At 46.5% G+C, this 19,309-nt stretch overlaps 2 protein-coding genes across 2 annotated transcripts in view; one reads left to right on the top strand and one right to left on the bottom strand.

Annotated features, from left to right (window-relative positions):
• Positions 1-14,176, top strand: part of LOC311104923 (ligand of Numb protein X 2-like) — an 18,048-nt gene extending 3,872 nt beyond the window's left edge. The window contains exons 2-12 of the mRNA XM_084146901.1: positions 1-83; positions 337-719; positions 5,669-5,904; positions 5,985-6,122; positions 6,244-6,443; positions 7,903-8,307; positions 8,405-8,599; positions 8,748-8,925; positions 9,234-9,483; positions 12,032-12,190; positions 13,364-14,176. The exon at positions 1-83 is cut by the window's left edge and continues 110 nt beyond it. Of these exons, the coding sequence (XP_084003027.1) occupies positions 63-83; positions 337-719; positions 5,669-5,904; positions 5,985-6,122; positions 6,244-6,443; positions 7,903-8,307; positions 8,405-8,599; positions 8,748-8,925; positions 9,234-9,483; positions 12,032-12,190; positions 13,364-13,499 (2,301 nt within the window). The 5' untranslated portion in view covers positions 1-62 and the 3' untranslated portion in view covers positions 13,500-14,176. The remainder of the gene's footprint in view (positions 84-336; positions 720-5,668; positions 5,905-5,984; positions 6,123-6,243; positions 6,444-7,902; positions 8,308-8,404; positions 8,600-8,747; positions 8,926-9,233; positions 9,484-12,031; positions 12,191-13,363) is intronic.
• A 94-nt stretch (positions 14,177-14,270) lies between these two features.
• LOC311104929 (transcription factor IIIA-like) lies at positions 14,271-18,001 on the bottom strand. Its single transcript, XM_084146915.1, has 9 exons — positions 17,696-18,001; positions 17,388-17,482; positions 16,978-17,074; positions 16,173-16,261; positions 16,022-16,095; positions 15,844-15,927; positions 15,455-15,690; positions 15,275-15,328; positions 14,271-15,189 (listed from the first exon to the last, which is right to left on the bottom strand). Exons 1-9 carry the CDS (start codon positions 17,807-17,809, stop codon positions 15,061-15,063), a joined length of 972 nt encoding a protein of 323 aa, XP_084003041.1. The 5' UTR covers positions 17,810-18,001; the 3' UTR covers positions 14,271-15,060.
• Positions 18,002-19,309: the final 1,308 nt, after the last annotated feature.

Here is a 19,309-nt window from a genome sequence, read left to right as displayed (position 1 = left end):
CCTGTAACCCCAGTTACGACTGTGCCAAATCCTTGCCTGGCGATTGGAGCCCTGGTCCTGACATGGGCAGCCCCGGCTGGGAGGTGGGTGAAGTGAACCTAGCATTAAAAGGCCAGCACATAACAGATGTTTTGTTTTGCTGTTTATTTCTTCATATCTGTGTGTGTGTGTGTGTGTGTATTGTCTCCAATCCACTATCTACCTTGTATTTCAAACACATTACATGGTAATTGCATCATAACAACCTATTAATTACCTTCTCTGGGATTCATTAAATCAAGCTGTTCTATTCAACTTCCATGTTCATCCAACACCTCCTTTCCCCCATCCATCCAGGTGGGTCCGGCGGTACCGGTGGAGCCCGTGCTGGAGGCCTTGTGTCCAGAGTGTGGTCAGATCCACCGGGCTTGGGAGAACCACCTTTATAACTACCGCCTGGAGGTGGACGATGACCTGGTGTGCCACATCTGCCTGCAGCCCTTGGTCCAGCCCCTGGACACACCCTGCGGACACACCTTCTGTGCCCGCTGCCTCCACAGCTTCCTCCAGGAGCGGGACTTCTGCCCGCTGGACCGGACACAGCTGCATATGCAGGTGTGTAGGCGGAGCAGCATCCTGGTGCACAAGCTGCTTGACAAGCTGTCTGTGTCCTGTCCCCTGGCCCCGGCCTGCAGCCTCAGCATGCCCCGCTGTGACCTGGAGGCACACCTCAAACACAGGTATAGTGGAGTCACTCACACACACACACCTGAAACACAGGTAGAGTGGAGTCACTCACACACGCACACCTGAAACACAGGTAGAGTGGAGTCACGCATGCAAAGACACGCACACATCCATTGCATGCATGCACACACCACTCCTGGCGGAGGGAGGGGTCTAGAAAACGCCTTATGGGAAGAGCCGTATGGGAAGACGTTTCCCCTAACCACCGATAGAGGGTCAGATATAGCTTCATCCCTGTAATGGTTAAAGGCCCAGTGCAATCAAAAACATGATTTTCCTGTGCTTGCTATATATTTCCACACTATGAGGTGGAATAATACTGTGAAATTGTGAAAAGTATGACAATGCCCTTTTAGTGTAAGAGCTGTTTGAAAAGACCACCTGAAATGTCAGCCTGTTTTGGTGGGATGGAGTTTTGGCCTGCCTGGTGACATCGCCATGCGGTAAATTAGTTACAGTGGGGGAAAAAAGTATTTAGTCAGTCACCAATTGTGCAAGTTCTCCCACTTAAAAAGATGAGAGAGGCCTGTAATTTTCATCATAGGTACACGTCAACTATGACAGACAAAATGAGGAAAAAAAATCCAGAAAATCACATTGTAGGATTTTTAATGAATTTATTTGCAAATTATGGTGGAAAATAAGTATTTGGTCCAATAATAAAAGTTTCTCAATACTTTGTTATATACCCTTTGTTGGCAATGACACAGGTCAAACGTTTTCTGTAAGTCTTCACAAGGTTTTCACACACTGTTGCTGGTATTTTGGCCCATTCCTCCATGCAGATCTCCTCTAGAGCAGTGATGTTTTAGGGCTGTCGCTGGGCAACACGGACTTTCAACTCCCTCCAAAGATTTTCTATGGGGTTGAGATCTGGAGACTGGCTAGGCCACTCCAGGACCTTGAAATGCTTCTTACGAAGCCACTCCTTCGTTGCCCGGGCGGTGTGTTTGGGATCATTGTCATGCTGAAAGACCCAGCCACGTTTCATCTTCAATGCCCTTGCTGATGGAAGGAGGTTTTCACTCAAAATCTCACGATACATGGCCCCATTCATTCTTTCCTTTACACGGATCAGTTGTCCTGGTCCCTTTGCAGAAAAACAGCCCCAAAGCATGATGTTTCCACCCCCATGCTTCACAGTAGGTATGGTGTTCTTTGGATGCAACTCAGCATTCTTTGTCCTCCAAACACGACGAGTTGAGTTTTTACCAAAAAGTTCTATTTTGGTTTCATCTGACCATATGACATTCTCCCAATCCTCTTCTGGATCATCCAAATGCACTCTAGCAAACTTCAGACGGGCCTGGAAATGTACTGGCTTAAGCAGGGGGACACGTCTTGCACTGCAGGATTTGAGTCCCTGGCGGCGTAGTGTGTTACTGATGGTAGGCTTTGTAACTTTGGTCCCAGCTCTCTGCAGGTCATTCACTAGGTCCCCCCGTGTGGTTCTGGGATTTTTGCTCACCGTTCTTGTGATCATTTTGACCCCACGGGGTGAGATCTTGCGTGGAGCCCCAGATCAAGGGAGATTATCAGTGGTCTTGTATGTCTTCCATTTCCTAATAATTGCTCCCACAGTTGATTTCTTCAAACCAAGCTGCTTACCTATTGCAGATTCAGTCTTCCCAGCCTGGTGCAGGTCTACAATTTTGTTTCTGGTCTGTGAGAGCCAGAAATCTTGCTTGTTTGTAGGTGACCAAATACTTATTTTCCACCATAATTTGCAAATAAATTCATTAAAAATCCTACAATGTGATTTTCTGGAATTTTTTTTCTCAATTTGTCTGTCATAGTTGACGTGTACCTATGATGAAAATGACAGGCCTCTCTCATCTTTTTAAGTGGGAGAACTTGCACAATTGGTGGCTGACTAAATACCTTTTTTCCCCACTGTAATAGACCAATAAGAAAAAGAGTTCCAAACCTCTCTGCCAATAACATCTAGTTTTCAGTTACCCCCTCCCCACTCAGACCACTCCCAGACAGACCCTAGCAAAAGATATTGCTCTTTGCTAAGAAGCTATTTTGGTTTATTTTTTACCGTTTTAATTAAAAACAATCACAGTGAGGTAAATAATTGCTACCCAGAAATGATTTGATATGGAGATAGAAACGGCTGCATTGGACCTTTAAGGTTAGGGCTGACTATGATCAACTGATGCTAGACCTGTTTCTTACAAGCAGCTCCCCCCTGGGAGACCACACAGTGGTTATTACATCCCTGGTCGTGTGACTGGGGATTACCAGCCAGTGACTTGGTCATGTGTTGTCCGGCGGAGGCTACGTGTCCTCTGACTTCCACCATGCTGGGAAACTTCAACTCCAGAGACCTGTTCAACCACTTTTTCTGTGACACTGCCAAGGGCAACCCTGACCTGTGGTGAGTTCGGTAGTAGGGTAATACATCTGGCTGTTCTAGCGCCTCTCTAATTGGGTGATCAACCCACAAAGCCTCACACACACACATAGCTCAGTGTGTGTGCTGGTGGGGAGCTCAGCAGGCTAGTGGTAGCTGTGAGATGTGTTGGTGTATGTAGCTACTATATCTGCAGTGAGTGAGGTCTGTTGTGTAAAGTACTAAAATATGTGTAGATGTCGGTTGAAACAGTGTAGAATTTGGCCTCTAAGATGTGATAAATTGATGCTGAACTTTGTAGTGTTTGAATCAGCGAATAGGACATACATTGCAATTACTGTGTAGAGATGTATCTTACCAACCCGTTTGTTGTTGTCCTGACTCCTGCTGTGACATGACAACAACAAAGGATTTGGATAAAGCTGGAACATACTGGTTACTAGGCTACACTGAACTGTGTGAGGTTCTGGACTGATTCTGGACTAGACCAAATGAATGCCAACTTTTGCTGTATTCCACATTCTGTAGCTATCCCTAGGGAAACTCTCCATTGCTGTATTGATGCGTGGTTATTAAGGTTATAGCTGCTAAACGTCCGGGTCTCAGGGGAGATTTACCTTAACGAGCTAAGGCTAATGAGCTGTTGTTAACACTAACAGGCTTTCCCTGAGTCAGCTGTCTGGGCACGGGACACCCACCCCTTCCCTAGCCCTCTCTGCCCTGTACTGTCCAGTCCAGCCTTTGGCCCAGTGTCCGCTATAGCTTAATTCTAATTATTTTAAAGTGCATCCTCTCTTACTTCCTTCCTCCCTCAAAGTCATCAATGATGTGCCAAGGTGTGATTGGTGATACCAATGAGATTGCCAACAATGTCAATCAGTGATTACCTCAATGAATGAAGGAAGTAAGGGAGGATAGAAGGATAACTTTCAAAGTATTTGAACAAAGCCTAAGGCTAGATGTCCACTACAACTTCTCCTCAGCTGCTGGACAAGCATATCCAAAATGGCTTCCCACTGGGCATTCATGTTCTGGCAGGTGAGATCTGTCTCATTCTAAGTGGTCCCTAATGAGGTCTCTCTGAGGTGTCTGTTTTGTGACTGTGCATTCTTTGCTCTGTTCTTATAGCATCTTTAGAGTAAGGCCCAGATCCACGTGGTTAGTGCCCCTTCCCCAGCCCTACAACAGGAATGGAGCTAAGGACGGGATGAGATCATGAGAGACAGAATTGGGTGTCTGTCAGCTTGGACATTTAACATTGTTTATGGTCCTACAGCTTCCTTAAAGTCAGGGATTGGACACTGCCGCACCCATTAGAGTAGAACAGAAACATGCCAGGGCACTTGGAACGTCCTTCGGAGGGCCTGGTCGGCAACATCCCAGGGACCTCTGCTACCAGGGGTTGAGAAACACAGCTCTATTTCAATGCAATAGGTTTCCTGATATTTTCTGTTGTACCTGTTTATGAGCTGAACTCAATGGTGGCAGGTTGTGTATCTTTTCATGCATACAGCATGTGTGTGAAACGTATGTCAGCTCAGTATATGTGCAGCCAGTTGCAATGTTCCCTCTCATTCTTTTCGGCACTGAGCAAATTTCAGGCCTGCTGAGCGCAAATTTTAATGTTGTGAAAATTCTGTGCAACTTCAGGCAAGCGTTTACTGTGAACATTGAGGCTGTACCTGCTTTAAGTTAGTTTTAACAGTGGTCAAGTAGGCTACTGTGGCAATTTGATCATAATGTAGGCCTACCAGAGTGGCCTACTTCAAAAACAATGGAGAAAATGCATCCCATAACATTTTAACATGGAAATAGTTGGTCTATCGTTCAGCCTACACTAGCAGCCAATGTGTGGTGTTCAATGTAGCCCTACATTCCATGAGACTTTTGAAAATAACATACAGGGCTTGACATTAACCTGTTTATCCACTTGTCCTTCAGACAAGGAGGTGACTGAAAATGTTGTTGTGTTGTTTGATGCAAGAAACCCCTTTACAAAATAAAATGCATCATTAGTCCCATACCATTATTACAGATAATTAGACAAATTATGCTACCCTCTGCCTATTGGCTACTTAGCTTACTCAAGCCTGTCTCAAAATACAACACTGCCCCTTTAAGACAAAAAAAAGCTCTTTACCTGACTGGCTTTTCAAAGATGTCTGGAAATGCACACGTTTTGTGCTGTTGTAGGAAGCGATCACTCCCCCATATATGGAAATGGTCTATTTTCATATAGGCCTACTGCAGCTCTGATTGGTTATGGCGCACCGGCCTTGAATTGTGCCTGTCAATGCAATAGAATCCTACTCCGATGCGTTCTGCCTACAACTAAATCTCTTGCATAGTTAGTTTTGCATACTACCTCTTGCATAGTTCGTTTTGTTTTTGGTATGTTGCATTGAAAGTGGCTAATATTGCGTTGATTCGATCAGAATTCCCACAGTAAAGGGAAACGTTGATAGTGTTAACTAATGGGAAAAACTCTAGAAAGTTTAATCTCGTGCATCTCACGCGAGCAGCTTAGAGAGAACATTGGCCAGTTGTATAACCCCCCCCATATCCCTCTCTCTCTGTGTCCAGGTGTCCAGGGACGCGGTCTCAGCAGACCAATTTACAGGGCCCACCATGTGATCACGGGGAGGAGGGAGCCATGGTGACCAGCCCACCCAGGTCCCCCCAGACGGAGACAGACCTGCGGGAGGAGAGCTCCCCCTTGCCCCCTGGTGGCACCTCCGCCGCCAGCAGCAGTGTCCCCATGTGGAGTGACGAGCCTGGACTGGACAACCCCGCCTTCGAGGAGAGCACTGAGGAGGACAGTGAGTGAGAGTAACAACTGTGTATGTGTGTGTCTGTGTGTGTGTGTGTGTGTGTTACTAACCCCTCTCTCTGTGTGTAGGTGTGGTAGGGTTGGAGTGTGTGGTGCCCAGGGTAAAGCGACCCCTCAGTAACCCCTGCATCCACCTCCTCCGCACCGCCAGCGCCGCCTCCTCAGGGTGGGACTGCCCCGAGTCCCCGCCCCTCTCCGCTGAAGAGGGTATTACATCACTTCCTCCATCTGACTTCCTGTCCCTAACCTTCCTCTCTAAATGCCTTGAATCTAAACATTTATGAATATTAGAGATTGATGTGCTTACATGTCCCTGTGTATCTCCCAGGTTGTGTGAAGCTGCCATCCCTTCCAGAGGGTGAGATCACCACCATCGAGGTCCACCGCTCCAACCCATATGTAGAACTGGGCATCAGCATCGTCGGGGGCAACGAGACGCCCCTCATCAACGTGGTGATCCAGGAAGTTTACCGTGACGGGGTCATTGCTCGAGATGGCAGGCTTCTGGCCGGGGACCAGATACTACAGGTCCTGCATGGCTGTGATCTTTCTTCTATCTCCCCTCTTCCCTTACTTTTCCTGAACAGTTCACCCCTCTTTCCTTCCTTTTCCTGAACACTTCACCCATCTTTCCTTCCTTTTCCTGAACACTTCACCCCTCTTCCCTTCCTTTTCCTGAACACTTCACCCCTCTTCCCTTCCTTTTCCTGAACACTTCCTTCCTTTTCCTGAACACTTCACCCCTCTTCCCTTCCTTTTCCTGAACACTTCACCCCTCTTCCCTTCCTTTTCCTGAACACTTCACCCCTCTTTCCTTCCTTTTCCTGAACACTTCACCCCTCTTCCCTTCCTTCCTGAACACTTCACCCCTCTTTCCTTCCTTTTCCTGAACACTTCACCCCTCTTTCCTTCCTTTTCCTGAACACTTCACCCCTCTTTCCTTCCTTTTCCTGAACACTTCATCCCTCTTTCCTTCCTTTTCCTGAACACTTCACCCCTCTTCCCTTCCTTTTCCTGAACACTTCACCCCTCTTTCCTCCTCCTTCTCTCTTATCCTCCTCTCTTAAAGGGATACTTCAGGATTTTGGCAATGAAGCCCTTTATCTACTTCCCTAGAGTCAGATGAACTCATGGATACCATTTTTATGTTTCTGCGTGCAGTTTGAAGGAAGTTGCTAACTAGCGTTAGCACAATTGCTAACTGGCGTTGGCGCAATGACTGGAAGTCTATGGTAACTGCTAGCATGCTAGTAGATGCAATCAGAGATACATTTAAGGAGATGGGAAGCTCCTTTGGAATCATATTAACGGCCATTGTATACGTTGCCTATGCGCCGTCCATGGACCACGCAGTGCATTCTGGGAGATTCTGGGACAAGGAGAGCTCTCCTTCAAGGAGTGAATGGGAGTCAATTGTGCACTAGCTCCAAAACTCAACATTAGCATGAATTTAGTCAACAAGAAGTACAACATTACAAATATTTTCAGAGATGTGAGATAGTTCACTTGTTCTCTGTAATATCGTATAGCTTTGCAATCGTGACAGTACGTACTTTCAAGGAAAATAGGCAGGTTTCTCGAACCTGACTTTGAGAAGGGATTGCATGACGATTAGCTTAGCAACCTCGTGACGCAGCATGACTACGTGAATGCGATTGGTCGACAGTCTGCTGGGTGAGGTGTTATACGTTCCTCCATTCATTGTCCAATGGGATTCCTATCTCCTCCTTTCTCTAATATATCTGATGCAATGACTGGAAGTCTATGGTAACTGCTAGAATGCTAGTAAATACCGCAGACTTCCAGTCATTGCCCTAATGCTAGTTAGCATTGGCTCGCAAAATTACCTCTAACTTCCTTCATACTGGATGCAGAAACATAACAATGGTATCCATGAGTTCATCTGACTCTGAGGAAGTAGATAAAGGGCTTCATTGCCAAAATTCCAAAGTATCCCTTTAACTGCTCTCTCTCTCCCCCTTCCCAGGTCAACAGTGTAGACATCAGCAACGTGCCCCATAACTTTGCCCGCTCCACGTTTGCACGCCCCTGTGCCATGCTACAGCTCACTGTCCTGAGGGAGCGCCGCTGCACCTCTCGCCCGCCCCCCTTCACCACCCGTTCTGTGCCTCACGCCCCCTGCTCCACCCCAGAGAGCACCCCATCCAGCCCTGCCAGCCTGAGGATCACCCTGCACAAGCGGGACTCGTCAGAGCAGCTGGGCATCAAGCTGGTGCGGAGGACGGACGAGGAGGGGGTGTTTGTGTTAGACCTGCTGGACGGCGGCTTAGCGGCCAAGGACGGGAGGCTGTGTAGTAACGATCGCGTGCTGGCGGTCAATGAACAGGACCTACGCCACGGCACGCCTGAACAGGCTGCTCAGATCATACAGGTAAGGCTAGGGTTGAAACAGTGTTTCTGAAACGGTGAGTTGGGACAGTTCCTCTTGGCTCATGCCTAACCCTACTCCCTTTCCCTGTTGACTACAGGCCAGTGGCGAGAGAGTATTTCTACTGATTGGCCGGCCCAGCAAGCCTACCTCTCCACCAAGCTCCACCTCCAACAGAGACCTGTACTGCCATGACCACTTCCTCCCCAATCACCACCACCACCACTACAGCTTCTCCCCCAGCCCCAGCCCAGTGCCTACCTGCGCCCACCTGGCCCGCTCCAGCACCCACAGAGTGAGTACACACACCTGAGGGGAGTGTGTGTGTCTGACTGTGTCTGTTCATGTGTATCTTTGTATGCTGGAGGCCTCTCCCAATGTGTACACTGACCTCTCTTATCGTGTGTGTTTGTCTGTGTGTGTGTGTGTGTGTGTGTGTGTAGGACCTGTCCCAGTGTGTGACCTGTAAGGAGAAACACATCACTGTGAAGAAGGAGCCTCATGAATCTCTGGGTATGACTGTGGCGGGGGGGCGGGGCAGCAAGAGCGGCGAGCTGCCCATCTTTGTGACCAGCGTCCAACCACATGGCTGCCTGTCACGTGATGGACGAATCAAACGAGGTGAGCAATGGCCCACATCATCCAGTGGGAGCTTCCAATATTATTCTCAAGGCCTAATTCAAGTTGTCAGTTTTTGGTTTGGCTCTCTTCCCGTGCTCATTATCTGCTTCAGCTGTAGTCTCAGAGGTCAATGTCTCTCAGGACTATTTGTCCCTAACTAACAGTTTTTCTCTGTCCTCTATCTTTCTATCCCTCCCTCTGTTTCCCCCACTCCTGCTGCCCCTCTCTCTCTTTTCCCTCTCTCTCACACTCTTTCCTTCTACCCCCCCCCCCCCTTCCCCTGCCCCCCACACTCTCATCCCCTCCAGGTGACATCCTTCTGAGTATCAACAGCCAGGACCTGACCTACCTGAGCCACAGCGAGGCGGTGGGCACCCTGAAGGCCAGCGCTGCATCGCCCTCCATCCAGCTGAGGGCGCTGGAGGTCAGCATGGTGGAGGAGCCGGGCCAGGGCCAGAGCCCCGAGGACCAGCTGCTGCCCCCACACCACCACACACACAACTCAGACTACGACTCCTCCTGGTCCCCTTCCTGGGTCATGTGGCTCGGCCTGCCAAGGTACAGAGAAGATACCCCTCACACACACACACACCTGTTTGGGTTGGACTCATTTGGGGTGTTTGGGATATTGGGAGTTTGTGTGAAAGTATAGCTTTGACTTTATTTAGTGGTTTCATGTTAGTGTAGGTGAAGCTGAGGAAAGGAATACATTTTAGACTATTGAGATCCACCTGAAGTCATCTGTGGAGATTGTGTTTGAGTGTGTTCGGTATTGGGATGTACAGTGAGGGAAAAAAGTATTTGATCCCCTGCTGATTTTGTAAGTTTGCCCACTGACAAAGAAATAATCAGTCTATAATGTTAATGGTAGGTTTATTTGAACAGTGAGAGACAGAATAACAACAACAAAATCCAGAAAAACGCATGTCAAAAATGTTATAAATTGATTTGCATTTTAATGAGGGAAATAAGTATTTGACCCCCTCTCAATCAGAAAGATTTCTGGCTCCCAGGTGTCTTTTATACAGGTAACGATCTGAGATTAGGAGCACACTCTTAAAGGGAGTGCTCCTAATCTCATCTTGTTACCTGTATAAAAGACACCTGTCCACTGAAGCAATCAATCAATCAGATTCCAAACTCTCCACCATGGCCAAGACCAAAGAGCTCTCCAAGGATGTCAGGGACAAGATTGTAGACCTACACAAGGCTGGAATGGGCTACAAGACCATCGCCAAGCAGCTTGGTGAGAATGTGACAACAGTTGGTGCGATTATTCGCAAATGGAAGAAACACAAAATAACTGTCAATCTCCCTCGGCCTGGGGCTCCATGCAAGATCTCACCTCGTGGAGTTGCAATGATCATGAGAACTGTGAGGAATCAGCCCAGAACTACACAGGAGGATCTTGTCAATGATCTCAAGGCAGCTGGGACCATAGTCACCAAGAAAACAATTGGTAACACACTACGCTGTGAAGGACTGAAATCCTGCAGTGCCCGCAAGGTCCCCCTGCTCAAGAAAGCACATATACATGCCCGTCTGAAGTTTGCCAATGAACATCTGAATGATTCAGAGGAGAACTGCGTGAAAGTGTTGTGGTCAGATGAGACCAAAATGGAGCTCTTTGGCATCAACTCAACTCGCCGTGTTTGGAGGAGGAGGAATGCTGCCTATGACCCCAAGAACACCATCCCCACCGTCAAACATGGAGGTGGAAACATTATGCTTTGGGGGTGTTTTTCTACTAAGGGGACAGGACAACTTCACCGCATCAAAGGGACGATGGACGGGGCCATGTACCATCAAATCTTGGGTGAGAACCTCCTTCCCTCAGCCAGGGCATTGAAAATGGGTCATGGATGGGTATTCCAGCATGACAATGACCCAAAACACACGGCCAAGGCAACAAAGGAGTGGCTCAAGAAGAAGCACATTAAGGTCCTGGAGTGGCCTAGCCAGTCTCCAGACCTTAATCCCATAGAAAATCTGTGGAGGGAGCTGAAGGTTCGAGTTGCCAAACATCAGCCTCGAAACCTTAATGACTTGGAGAAGATCTGCAAAGAGGAGTGGGACAAAATCCCTCCTGAGATGTGTGCAAACCTGGTGGCCAACTACAAGAAATGTCTGACCTCTGATTGCCAACAAGGGTTTTGCCACCAAGTACTAAGTCATGTTTTGCAGAGGGGTCAAATACTTATTTCCCTCATTCAAATGCAAATCAATTTATAACATTTTTGACATGTGTTTTTCTGGATTTTTGTTGTTGTTATTCTGTCTCTCACTGTTCAAATAAACCTACCATTAAAATTATAGACTGATAATTTCTTTGTCAGTGGGCAAACGTACAAAATCAGCAGGGGATCAAATACTTTTTTCCCTCACTGTATATGTCTCTCATGTCATGTGTCACTATTATGTGTGTATGTTGGTATGCGTGTGGGCCAGGGTGTGTGTGTTACGTAAGGCGGTCCATACGGGGCGTTATGTTTGTGTGTGTGTTGTCCAGAACTATGCTGTAAACATTAACAGCTGTAGTGAGGATTATCAACTGAGAGACATGTGGTGACATCCCCAACGTCTCTCCACAATTCATCCTTCTTAGGCTGGTACAGAGAGCAGCCTCAAACTCACCCCTCCTTTTTTCTAGCGCTCTCTCCTTTTCTTCTGCTGTCTTTGTTTCTCTCCCTCCTTTTCTGTCTCTCTCTGTTTCTCTCCCTCCTTTTCTGTCTCTCTCTGTTTCTCTCCCTCCTTTTCTGTCTTTCTCTGTTTCCTCCCTCTCCATCTGTCTCACTCTGTTTCCTCCTTCCTTTTCTGTCTTTCTCTGTTTCCTCCCTACCCATCTGTCTCTCTCTGTTTCCTCCCTCCTTTTCTGTCTTTCTCTGTTTCCTCCCTCCACATCTGTCTCTCTCTGTTTCCTCCCTACCCATCTGTCTTTCTCTTGCCCTCCTTCCCTATTTCTCTCCCTGCTCTTCTCTCTCTCACTAAACCTGGCTCACCCTCTATCTCCCCCCTTCTTCCTTCTCCTGTCTCTCTCCCTCTCACTAAAACACTGACTCATTCTCTCCATCCATCTCTCTCTCTCTCTGTATTCTCTCTATCTCAGCTACCTTCACAGTAGCCATGAGATTGTTCTGCGTAGAAGTCACCCTGGGAGCTGGGGCTTCAGCATCGTCGGGGGATACGAGGAAAACCATAGCAACCAGGCATTCTTCATCAAGACCATTGTCCTTGGAACGCCCGCATACTACGATGGCCGCCTCAAGTAAGCCGTCAGTCATGTTGTTGGGTTATGAGCATAAAGACACATTTCCGTTCTCTGTAAGTTAATGGACAATAAAGTACATCTTATATTATCTTATTATCTCACATGGCCACTTTATTAGGTACACCCATCTAGTACCGGGTTTGACCCCCCTTTTCCTCCAGAACAGCCTGAATTCTTCGGGGCATGGAAACGTTGCTCAATTGGTATCAAGGGACCTAACATGTGCCAGGAAAACATTCCCCACACCATTACACCACCCCCACCAGCCTGTACCGTGCCTGCTGCTTACGCCAAATCCTGACTCTGCCATCAGCATGAATCAAATCAAATCAAATCCAATTTGATTTGCCACATGGGCCGAATACAACAGGTTCTAAGGTCAATGTAGACCTTACATTGAAATGCTTACTTACAAGCACTTAACCAACAATTCAGTTTTAAGAAAGAAAAGTGTTGAGTAAAAAATAGATAAGTAAAAAATAAAAATACAAAAATTATTAAAGAGCAGCAGTAAAATAAAATAATAGTAGGGAGCCTATATACAGGGGGGTACCAGTACTGAGTCAATGTGCGGGGGCACCGGTAAGTCGAGGTAGTTGAAGTAATATGTACATGTGGGTAGAGTTAAAGTGACTATGAATAGATCATAAACAGAGTAGCAGCAGCTTAAAAGAGGGGGTGGGGTGTGGGTGGGGTTGGGGGGGACAATGCAAATAGTCAGGGTAGACATGATTAGCTGTTCAGGAGTCTTTTGGCTTGGGGGTAGAAGCTGTTGAGAAGCCTTTTGGACCTAGACTTGGCGCTCCGGTACCGTTGCCATGTGGTAGCAGAGAGAACAGTCTATGACTAGGCTGGCTGGAGTCTTTGACCATTTTTAGGGCCTTCCTCTGACACCGCCTGGTATAGAGGTCCTGGATGGCAGGAAGCTTGGCCCCAGTGATGTACTGGGCCGTACGCACTACCCTCTGTAGTGCCTTGCGGTCGGAGGCCGAGCAGTTGCCATACCAGGCGGTGATGCAACCAGTCAGGATGCTCTCGATGGTGCAGCTGTAGAACATTTTGAGGATCTGAGGACCCATGTACCTAATAAACTGGTGTATATCTACTGTATATCGTCCATCCATGTTTATGTGCCTCTCTGTTCCCGTATGTGTCCCCTCTGTTCCCTAGGTGTGGGGACATGATAGTGGCGGTTAATGGACTGTCTACGGCTGGTATGAGCCACTCAGCCCTGGTACCCATGCTGAAGGAGCAGCGTAGCAGAGTGGCTCTCACCGTGGTCTCCTGGCCTGGCAGCCTGGCATAGCATCATGCCGTACTGAAATTACTGTAGACTGGATCTAACTAGGGCCCAATCATGCTAGACTGCATCGAAATCATGCCATACTGAAATTGTTCTAGATCGGACCTACTGTAACCCGGGCCAAATCAGACTTCATCAAACCAGTCTAGAGTGAACCGGGCCCTACGGAGGAAGATCACTTGATACTAAGCTGGACTGTGTCAGCCCCACATCAAACAGACTGCTGTGGTCATATGGTCATGTTATCGGTCTTCACTCCCACTCAGGGAGAGTGGGACTATCTGTTAAAGGACAGTACATAGTCTCTGGACTGTTTCTCTTCACTGGACTGCAGTTGTAGATACCAGGGGTGTATTCAGGTGGCCACAACGTTAGAATTTCACGGCATAGAACAGATAAGATTCTCTGCCATGTAGAATTATATAGATCAGCTCTAGGCCATGTATTTCTGTCTGAAACATTTAAGCGTTGCTTCTAGGGTTTTCAGGAGAAAACGGGATAAAACATTCACCCATTCTCTCCTGAATAAACCCCAGGCCTTACCGGATACCTGCCACGCCCTGGGGGCCCAACCCCCTGGACGCAGCCTTAGGCCTCAACACTGTGACGGCCCAGCCATCAGCTCCCTAGGGTTTTCTACGTGTGAATTCTGCAGTTTGATAAATATTTCCAACAGAGGGCATTTGAGTCCGTTTTCTTACCCACCTCTGCCTGGCTCCACATCTTCATACTGAGAGGAAAACACTTTCATATGCTAGGAGTCATTTCAGCACCTGGATGTGTTCATTCAGTGTTCTGTGAGCACCCTGAGTGGTGCATTTCAAGCACACACTGCTATTTGTTCACCATCACCCCACCTACAGATTAGCCATTATATTGAACAGATACACCTAGTGGCCACTAAGAATGAAAAGCCTTAAAATGGAAGGCAGTCAGAGCAAGAGCAGATGGGACCATTCTAGCCACTGAGGGCAGAGACAAGTGAAAAGCCACAACATCGATAGAAAGTGTTTTCCTCAAAGTTGCTGGGATGTCACGTGTCCTACTTATCAGTACACTCGTAACCTAATCATGAAACTTCTAGTCTTAAATAAGCCACACGTAGCAAATAAGCCATTTAATTTGTTTACCAAATTCACTTGACTGTAAAAGAACCGCTGCTGGAGAAGATAGATTTTGGGCCCAGTCCTCACACTTCCCAGGATGAAGGACCAGACTTCATAACATGCTATGAAAGTGAACACGTCATTTGTGAGACTCACGCCATTTGCACAGTGTCCTTTGATCAGATCTCATTGCTCAACATTTCTAGCAAATGACAAGTCCTTTCATAGTGCATTAAACCACCATTGACAATAATCCAGAGATGCAGTAGTGAGGATTTATTTGATAAGTGTTTGATACATAACTGAAAGATTTTGCTCCTGAAAACTAACTGAACAAAAATACTTGACACGGAGCAAAGAATAGGTTCCTGTTCCACAGGTTTCAGAACACCCCCATGGTTCTGATGGACCAGTCCAGGTCAGAGCAGGAGTGTTAGTGTGGCGTAGCCCAAGCAGTGTTATGGCGTAGAGTTGCCCAAGCTGGTGTTATGGAGTTTGTCAGCCAGTCTGCTGGTCTCAGCCTGTGTGGATGCTGTCGCCAACTCAGTCTTCTGACGCGACGGCTTGCTCTTTTTAGGGCGTACCTTCTGCAAAGGAAAATAGCAGTATTTATAACATTACATGAAGGGATGCTGTTCATCCCCCATATACCAAACAATACCGGTGGTGTACCTGCAGCTTTTTCTTCTCTGGGTCATGACCCACTCGGTGTCGTCTCAAACTCTCCTAAGGAATATAAAACATCATTTGACACCAAATATTCCACTGAAAGAGCCAGATTGAGTTATGCAAAACTATTTTAGAAGTGATAGGATACCATATTGTAACTCGAGTCATGTCCCATGAGCTCACCTGCATAGCGAAGCTCTTGCCACAGCCTGCGTGGGTACAGGAGAAGGGCTTCTTGCCCTCGTGGTCTGACACGACATGGTTCTCCAGGTTGAAGTGTGTGGTGAAAGTCTTCCCACACCCAGCTTCGGAGCACTGGAACACCCTCTTGGGCGCACCGGAGTGAACCCGCAGCTGATGCTGCTTCAAGAACCATGCCGCCAGGAACATCCTACTGCAGCGATCGCACTGCAGCTTGACTGAACACAACCAGTGAAGACTTTACAATTGGATCAGTTTTAAGTCAATATAATCATTTAGGACCATGTGAGAGTTCACAAGACAATGCAAAGGGATGAGAGTTGGAGCACAGTTAAGAGGGTGGTGTGTTCGTTGTTTGAGGGCCTACATACCTCTGTGCACAGCCTTCCTGTGCTTCTGATATTCTGACCAAGTCTTCCCCTGGAATGGACAGCCCTCGACAGCACAGGGGTAACCTGGGAGTGAAAAAATATGGCTAGATAAAACAAGCTTACATCTACAGGACCTCTGAGAAGACTAGGAGATGGGTGTGGCAGGTCCAGGGCTCACCTTTGTGCACCTTCTCATGGCGCTTTAGTTGTCCGGGAGCAGCAAATTCTCTCTTACAGCCCTCAAAGTTGCACCTGTGGGAAAGGGTCAGAGTTCAGCCCGATGTGGTAGAGCCTACATTCTCTTGTAGAGGCCAGTGTGTCATACTCACTGAAAGGGGAGCAGTTGTGTGTGTATAATCTTGTGTATATTGAGTTTGTTTTTCTTCTTGAACTCCATCCCACAGTCCACGTGGTCACACTAAAACGGAACACAAATCACAGCATCTCACAAACATCTGATAAATGATAATGAGCAGGACTTTCGTCGTAGTCAGACATCACCATCACTTCCTCACCCACAAAACTGGTTGAGTGGAAGTCTCGAGGCATTCAAGATATCCTGTTTAGATCAGTGAAATGTAAGGCAATCGGGAGATGAAGGTGAGCCTCAGGGTTTAGTCATGAAACGTGGCAATGCCGTCAACCGTGTAGGCAACGCCATGCACATTAAAACTAAACGGCCCTTGTCTGTCACGAATGTGGACTACAATTATTTTAACTTACTCTGCATATTGTCTGTGGTGTTGGTCATCCAGCTGGTTGAAATTTTAGACAGACAATCCACAGGAAAATATTAAACAGTCAAGAAGCAGGTCTACCTGTTGCAATCAAGAGGTTGGCCCATGACCGAAGGCACGTGCACAAGACAGAAGTACATGCACGCATACTAACAGGTGTTTACATAGCTTTGCACATGGGCAAGTCTATAGAAATTGCAACTTCAGTACTGGTGCACTAAAGAGACAAGTAAACACTTTCCTGTGGATATTTTGTCTCAAATTTCAAGCAGCGGTAGAGGAAAGTCAAATGCAATTTATTAAACATTCTGTCTTGTAAGGAAAATGTCAACGATTTTTTCAGTGCTTTGTTTCAGACTAAACCACACGGTATCACTCTTATTTCGGCTTAGCCAACCTTATAGTGCTTCTCCTGGTGCTGGTGAACACGAGCCATGTGGTTCTTCATGCTGGCATGTGTGACGAAGGCCTCGGAGCATCCTGCAGCCAGACACCTGCAGATACACACAGGAACAGATGGGAGACCAGAGGGAAGGTTAAAGGATTGATGCATTGCATGACTCAGCACAATGGTTAGGCTACTACTTAAGTTCATTCAGTAACATTTGGTTCAAAACCCATTTACAACTAAACCCTACCTTTGGTGCCAGTCTCTTTGCTTTAGCCAACTGACTGTCTGGCCAAATCATTTGGAAAGGCAACAATGAAACATTGTTGAAGGCAGAAACATCAGTCATCCAGGCTCATACACAACCGGTCAGTGACCGTGAACCATTGCCCTTTAGGATTGTGAAGTTTCATACTCACGTGTATGGCTTCTCTCCACTGTGGCTCAGCCCATGTCTGGTGAGCTGGTAGCGGGTACAGAAGCTCTTGTCACAGTTCTCACACGAGAAGGGTTTCTGTCGAAGAGAAACATCACCATCATGGATCCCTCTGTAACAAATACTAAAATCCCCATGTGTTTCTGCCCGCAGACATTCATTCACGTTGATGTAGTAGTCAAATGAAACTCAGTAGGCTGCTCATTTATCTGATCTAACAGAAATTCAAAATTCAAGACCTGTTTTGGACCATCTGTTGAAAGAGGCCAGCTGGGAAGGATAGATACTCACCAAACCTGTGTGTTTGCAAAGATGGGCATCTAACTTCCATGATTTATTAAAGGTGGCATTGCAGTTGACAAAAGAACAAATAAAGCTTTTTTGTACTTGTATCCTTTCCCCCATCTTTAATTGTAGCAATGCCGGCGTTTTGATAATGCAAAACCGAGCAGGCAGGTCGTTTACCGGCCTACATGGGTTGACACACCTGAGGACTATATATTTTAATGGACGATACCACTGTTGGATAATACAGGGGTGTTTCAATCCACGCAATGGAAAGTGAACAAAATGGAAAGCAAAGTCTGGCTCAGTAATAGCCTAAATTAATTTCAGGTCTAAGTACTTTCATTATTTTGGTGAAATATTGATGATTTATAAATTAATATTGGACACCTGCTTCGTGATTTTATTCAGCCATCACCCTACATTTGCACTTAGTTCGTTCCTGATTGGAAGAGGTTGGAACAGTGAATTGCGTCGACACACACCTGACTTTAAACCAGCCTATAGCAAGGTACTGTAAAGTGTAGACTGATTATTTGACCTGGTTAAATCATAGAGATAGTTAGAGGACACAACATTGTATCTCTCCCATTATTGTGTATGTGAGAGCAAGGGCAGAAACATTGTATCTCTCCCATTATGGTGTATGTGAGAGCAAGGGCAGAAACATTGTATCTCTCCCATTATGGTGTATGTGAGAGCAAGGGCAGAAACATTGTATCTCTCCCATTATGGTGTATGTGAGAGCAAGGGCAGAAACATTGTATCTCTCCCATTATGGTGTATGTGAGAGCAAGGGCAGAAACATTAAGGCCATCTCCATTTTGAAGTAGTACTTTTTCTTCTTCTACTACTTCTATGAGTTAGTAAACAAACTGAAAGGCTGCACACTGCCACCTGAAATGTATTGTTTGAACAGGTATAAAGCCAAGGTTGGCAATTTACTGCCACCTGCAGTTATGGAATGTTTGCTCACAAATATAATTAATTGGCTGATCCCGATGACCTGGATGGAATTATGTGATACTTCCTTAACCCATAGGAAGTCCCACCCAGTTGACTACTTAAAAATGGTGGAAGTCCAATGGCACTGCCCATGCCACAACAGGCGTTTGGGCACTAGAGTCCTCTATCTATCTCTATGGGTTAATTAACGATGCACTATGCAGAAATCTCTCTGCCGTTTCCTGGTTGCTAAAATTCTAATCGTTCGCTTAATTTCAGTTTATGTAACAAAACAAGCAAGTATAGTGTAGAGAGCCATTGTACTTTCTAAACCGCTGTGAAATATATTTTCCAGAACCCACAATATTGTATTTTCAACTGTTTGAAGCTGGTGTACAAAACCGAAAGTAAAAGAAACAAAAACGAAATTTAAGCACGGGATCATAGAAATAGCGCACAGAGAACAGATCTACCGCTTCTTAGACTTGCTGTCAATGAGAATGACAGATCTATAACACACATTTCTATGTGAATTTGGTTGGGTCGTCCAAAAAGTTACATATTGCAGCTTTAAACTTACATTCATGGCCTACAATGAAATAGGCTACTGCTTGAGATTGAAGCAAAATAGCCACTCTTGCAAATGGATGTGATTGTGTTTCTGGCTCTGATTTC

This window comes from Coregonus lavaretus (assembly GCF_964263955.1).
Source record: "Coregonus lavaretus genome assembly, chromosome: 2".
Taxonomy (NCBI): domain Eukaryota; kingdom Metazoa; phylum Chordata; class Actinopteri; order Salmoniformes; family Salmonidae; genus Coregonus; species Coregonus lavaretus.
The sequence above is the reverse complement of the archived record's forward strand: the minus strand, read 5'-3'. Positions and strand labels throughout refer to the sequence as shown.

Coding starts and splice junctions, on each gene's coding strand:
- LOC311104929 (XM_084146915.1), bottom strand. CDS start 17,809: ATGGGGGAAAGGATACAAGTACAAAAAAGCTTTATTTGTTCTTTTGTC. Junction 16,262..16,977: donor ACCAGGAGAAGCACTATAAG/GTTGGCTAAGCC, acceptor GTTCCGTTTTAG/TGTGACCACGTGGACTGTGG. Junction 15,329..15,454: donor GCAAGAGCTTCGCTATGCAG/GTGAGCTCATGG, acceptor TATATTCCTTAG/GAGAGTTTGAGACGACACCG.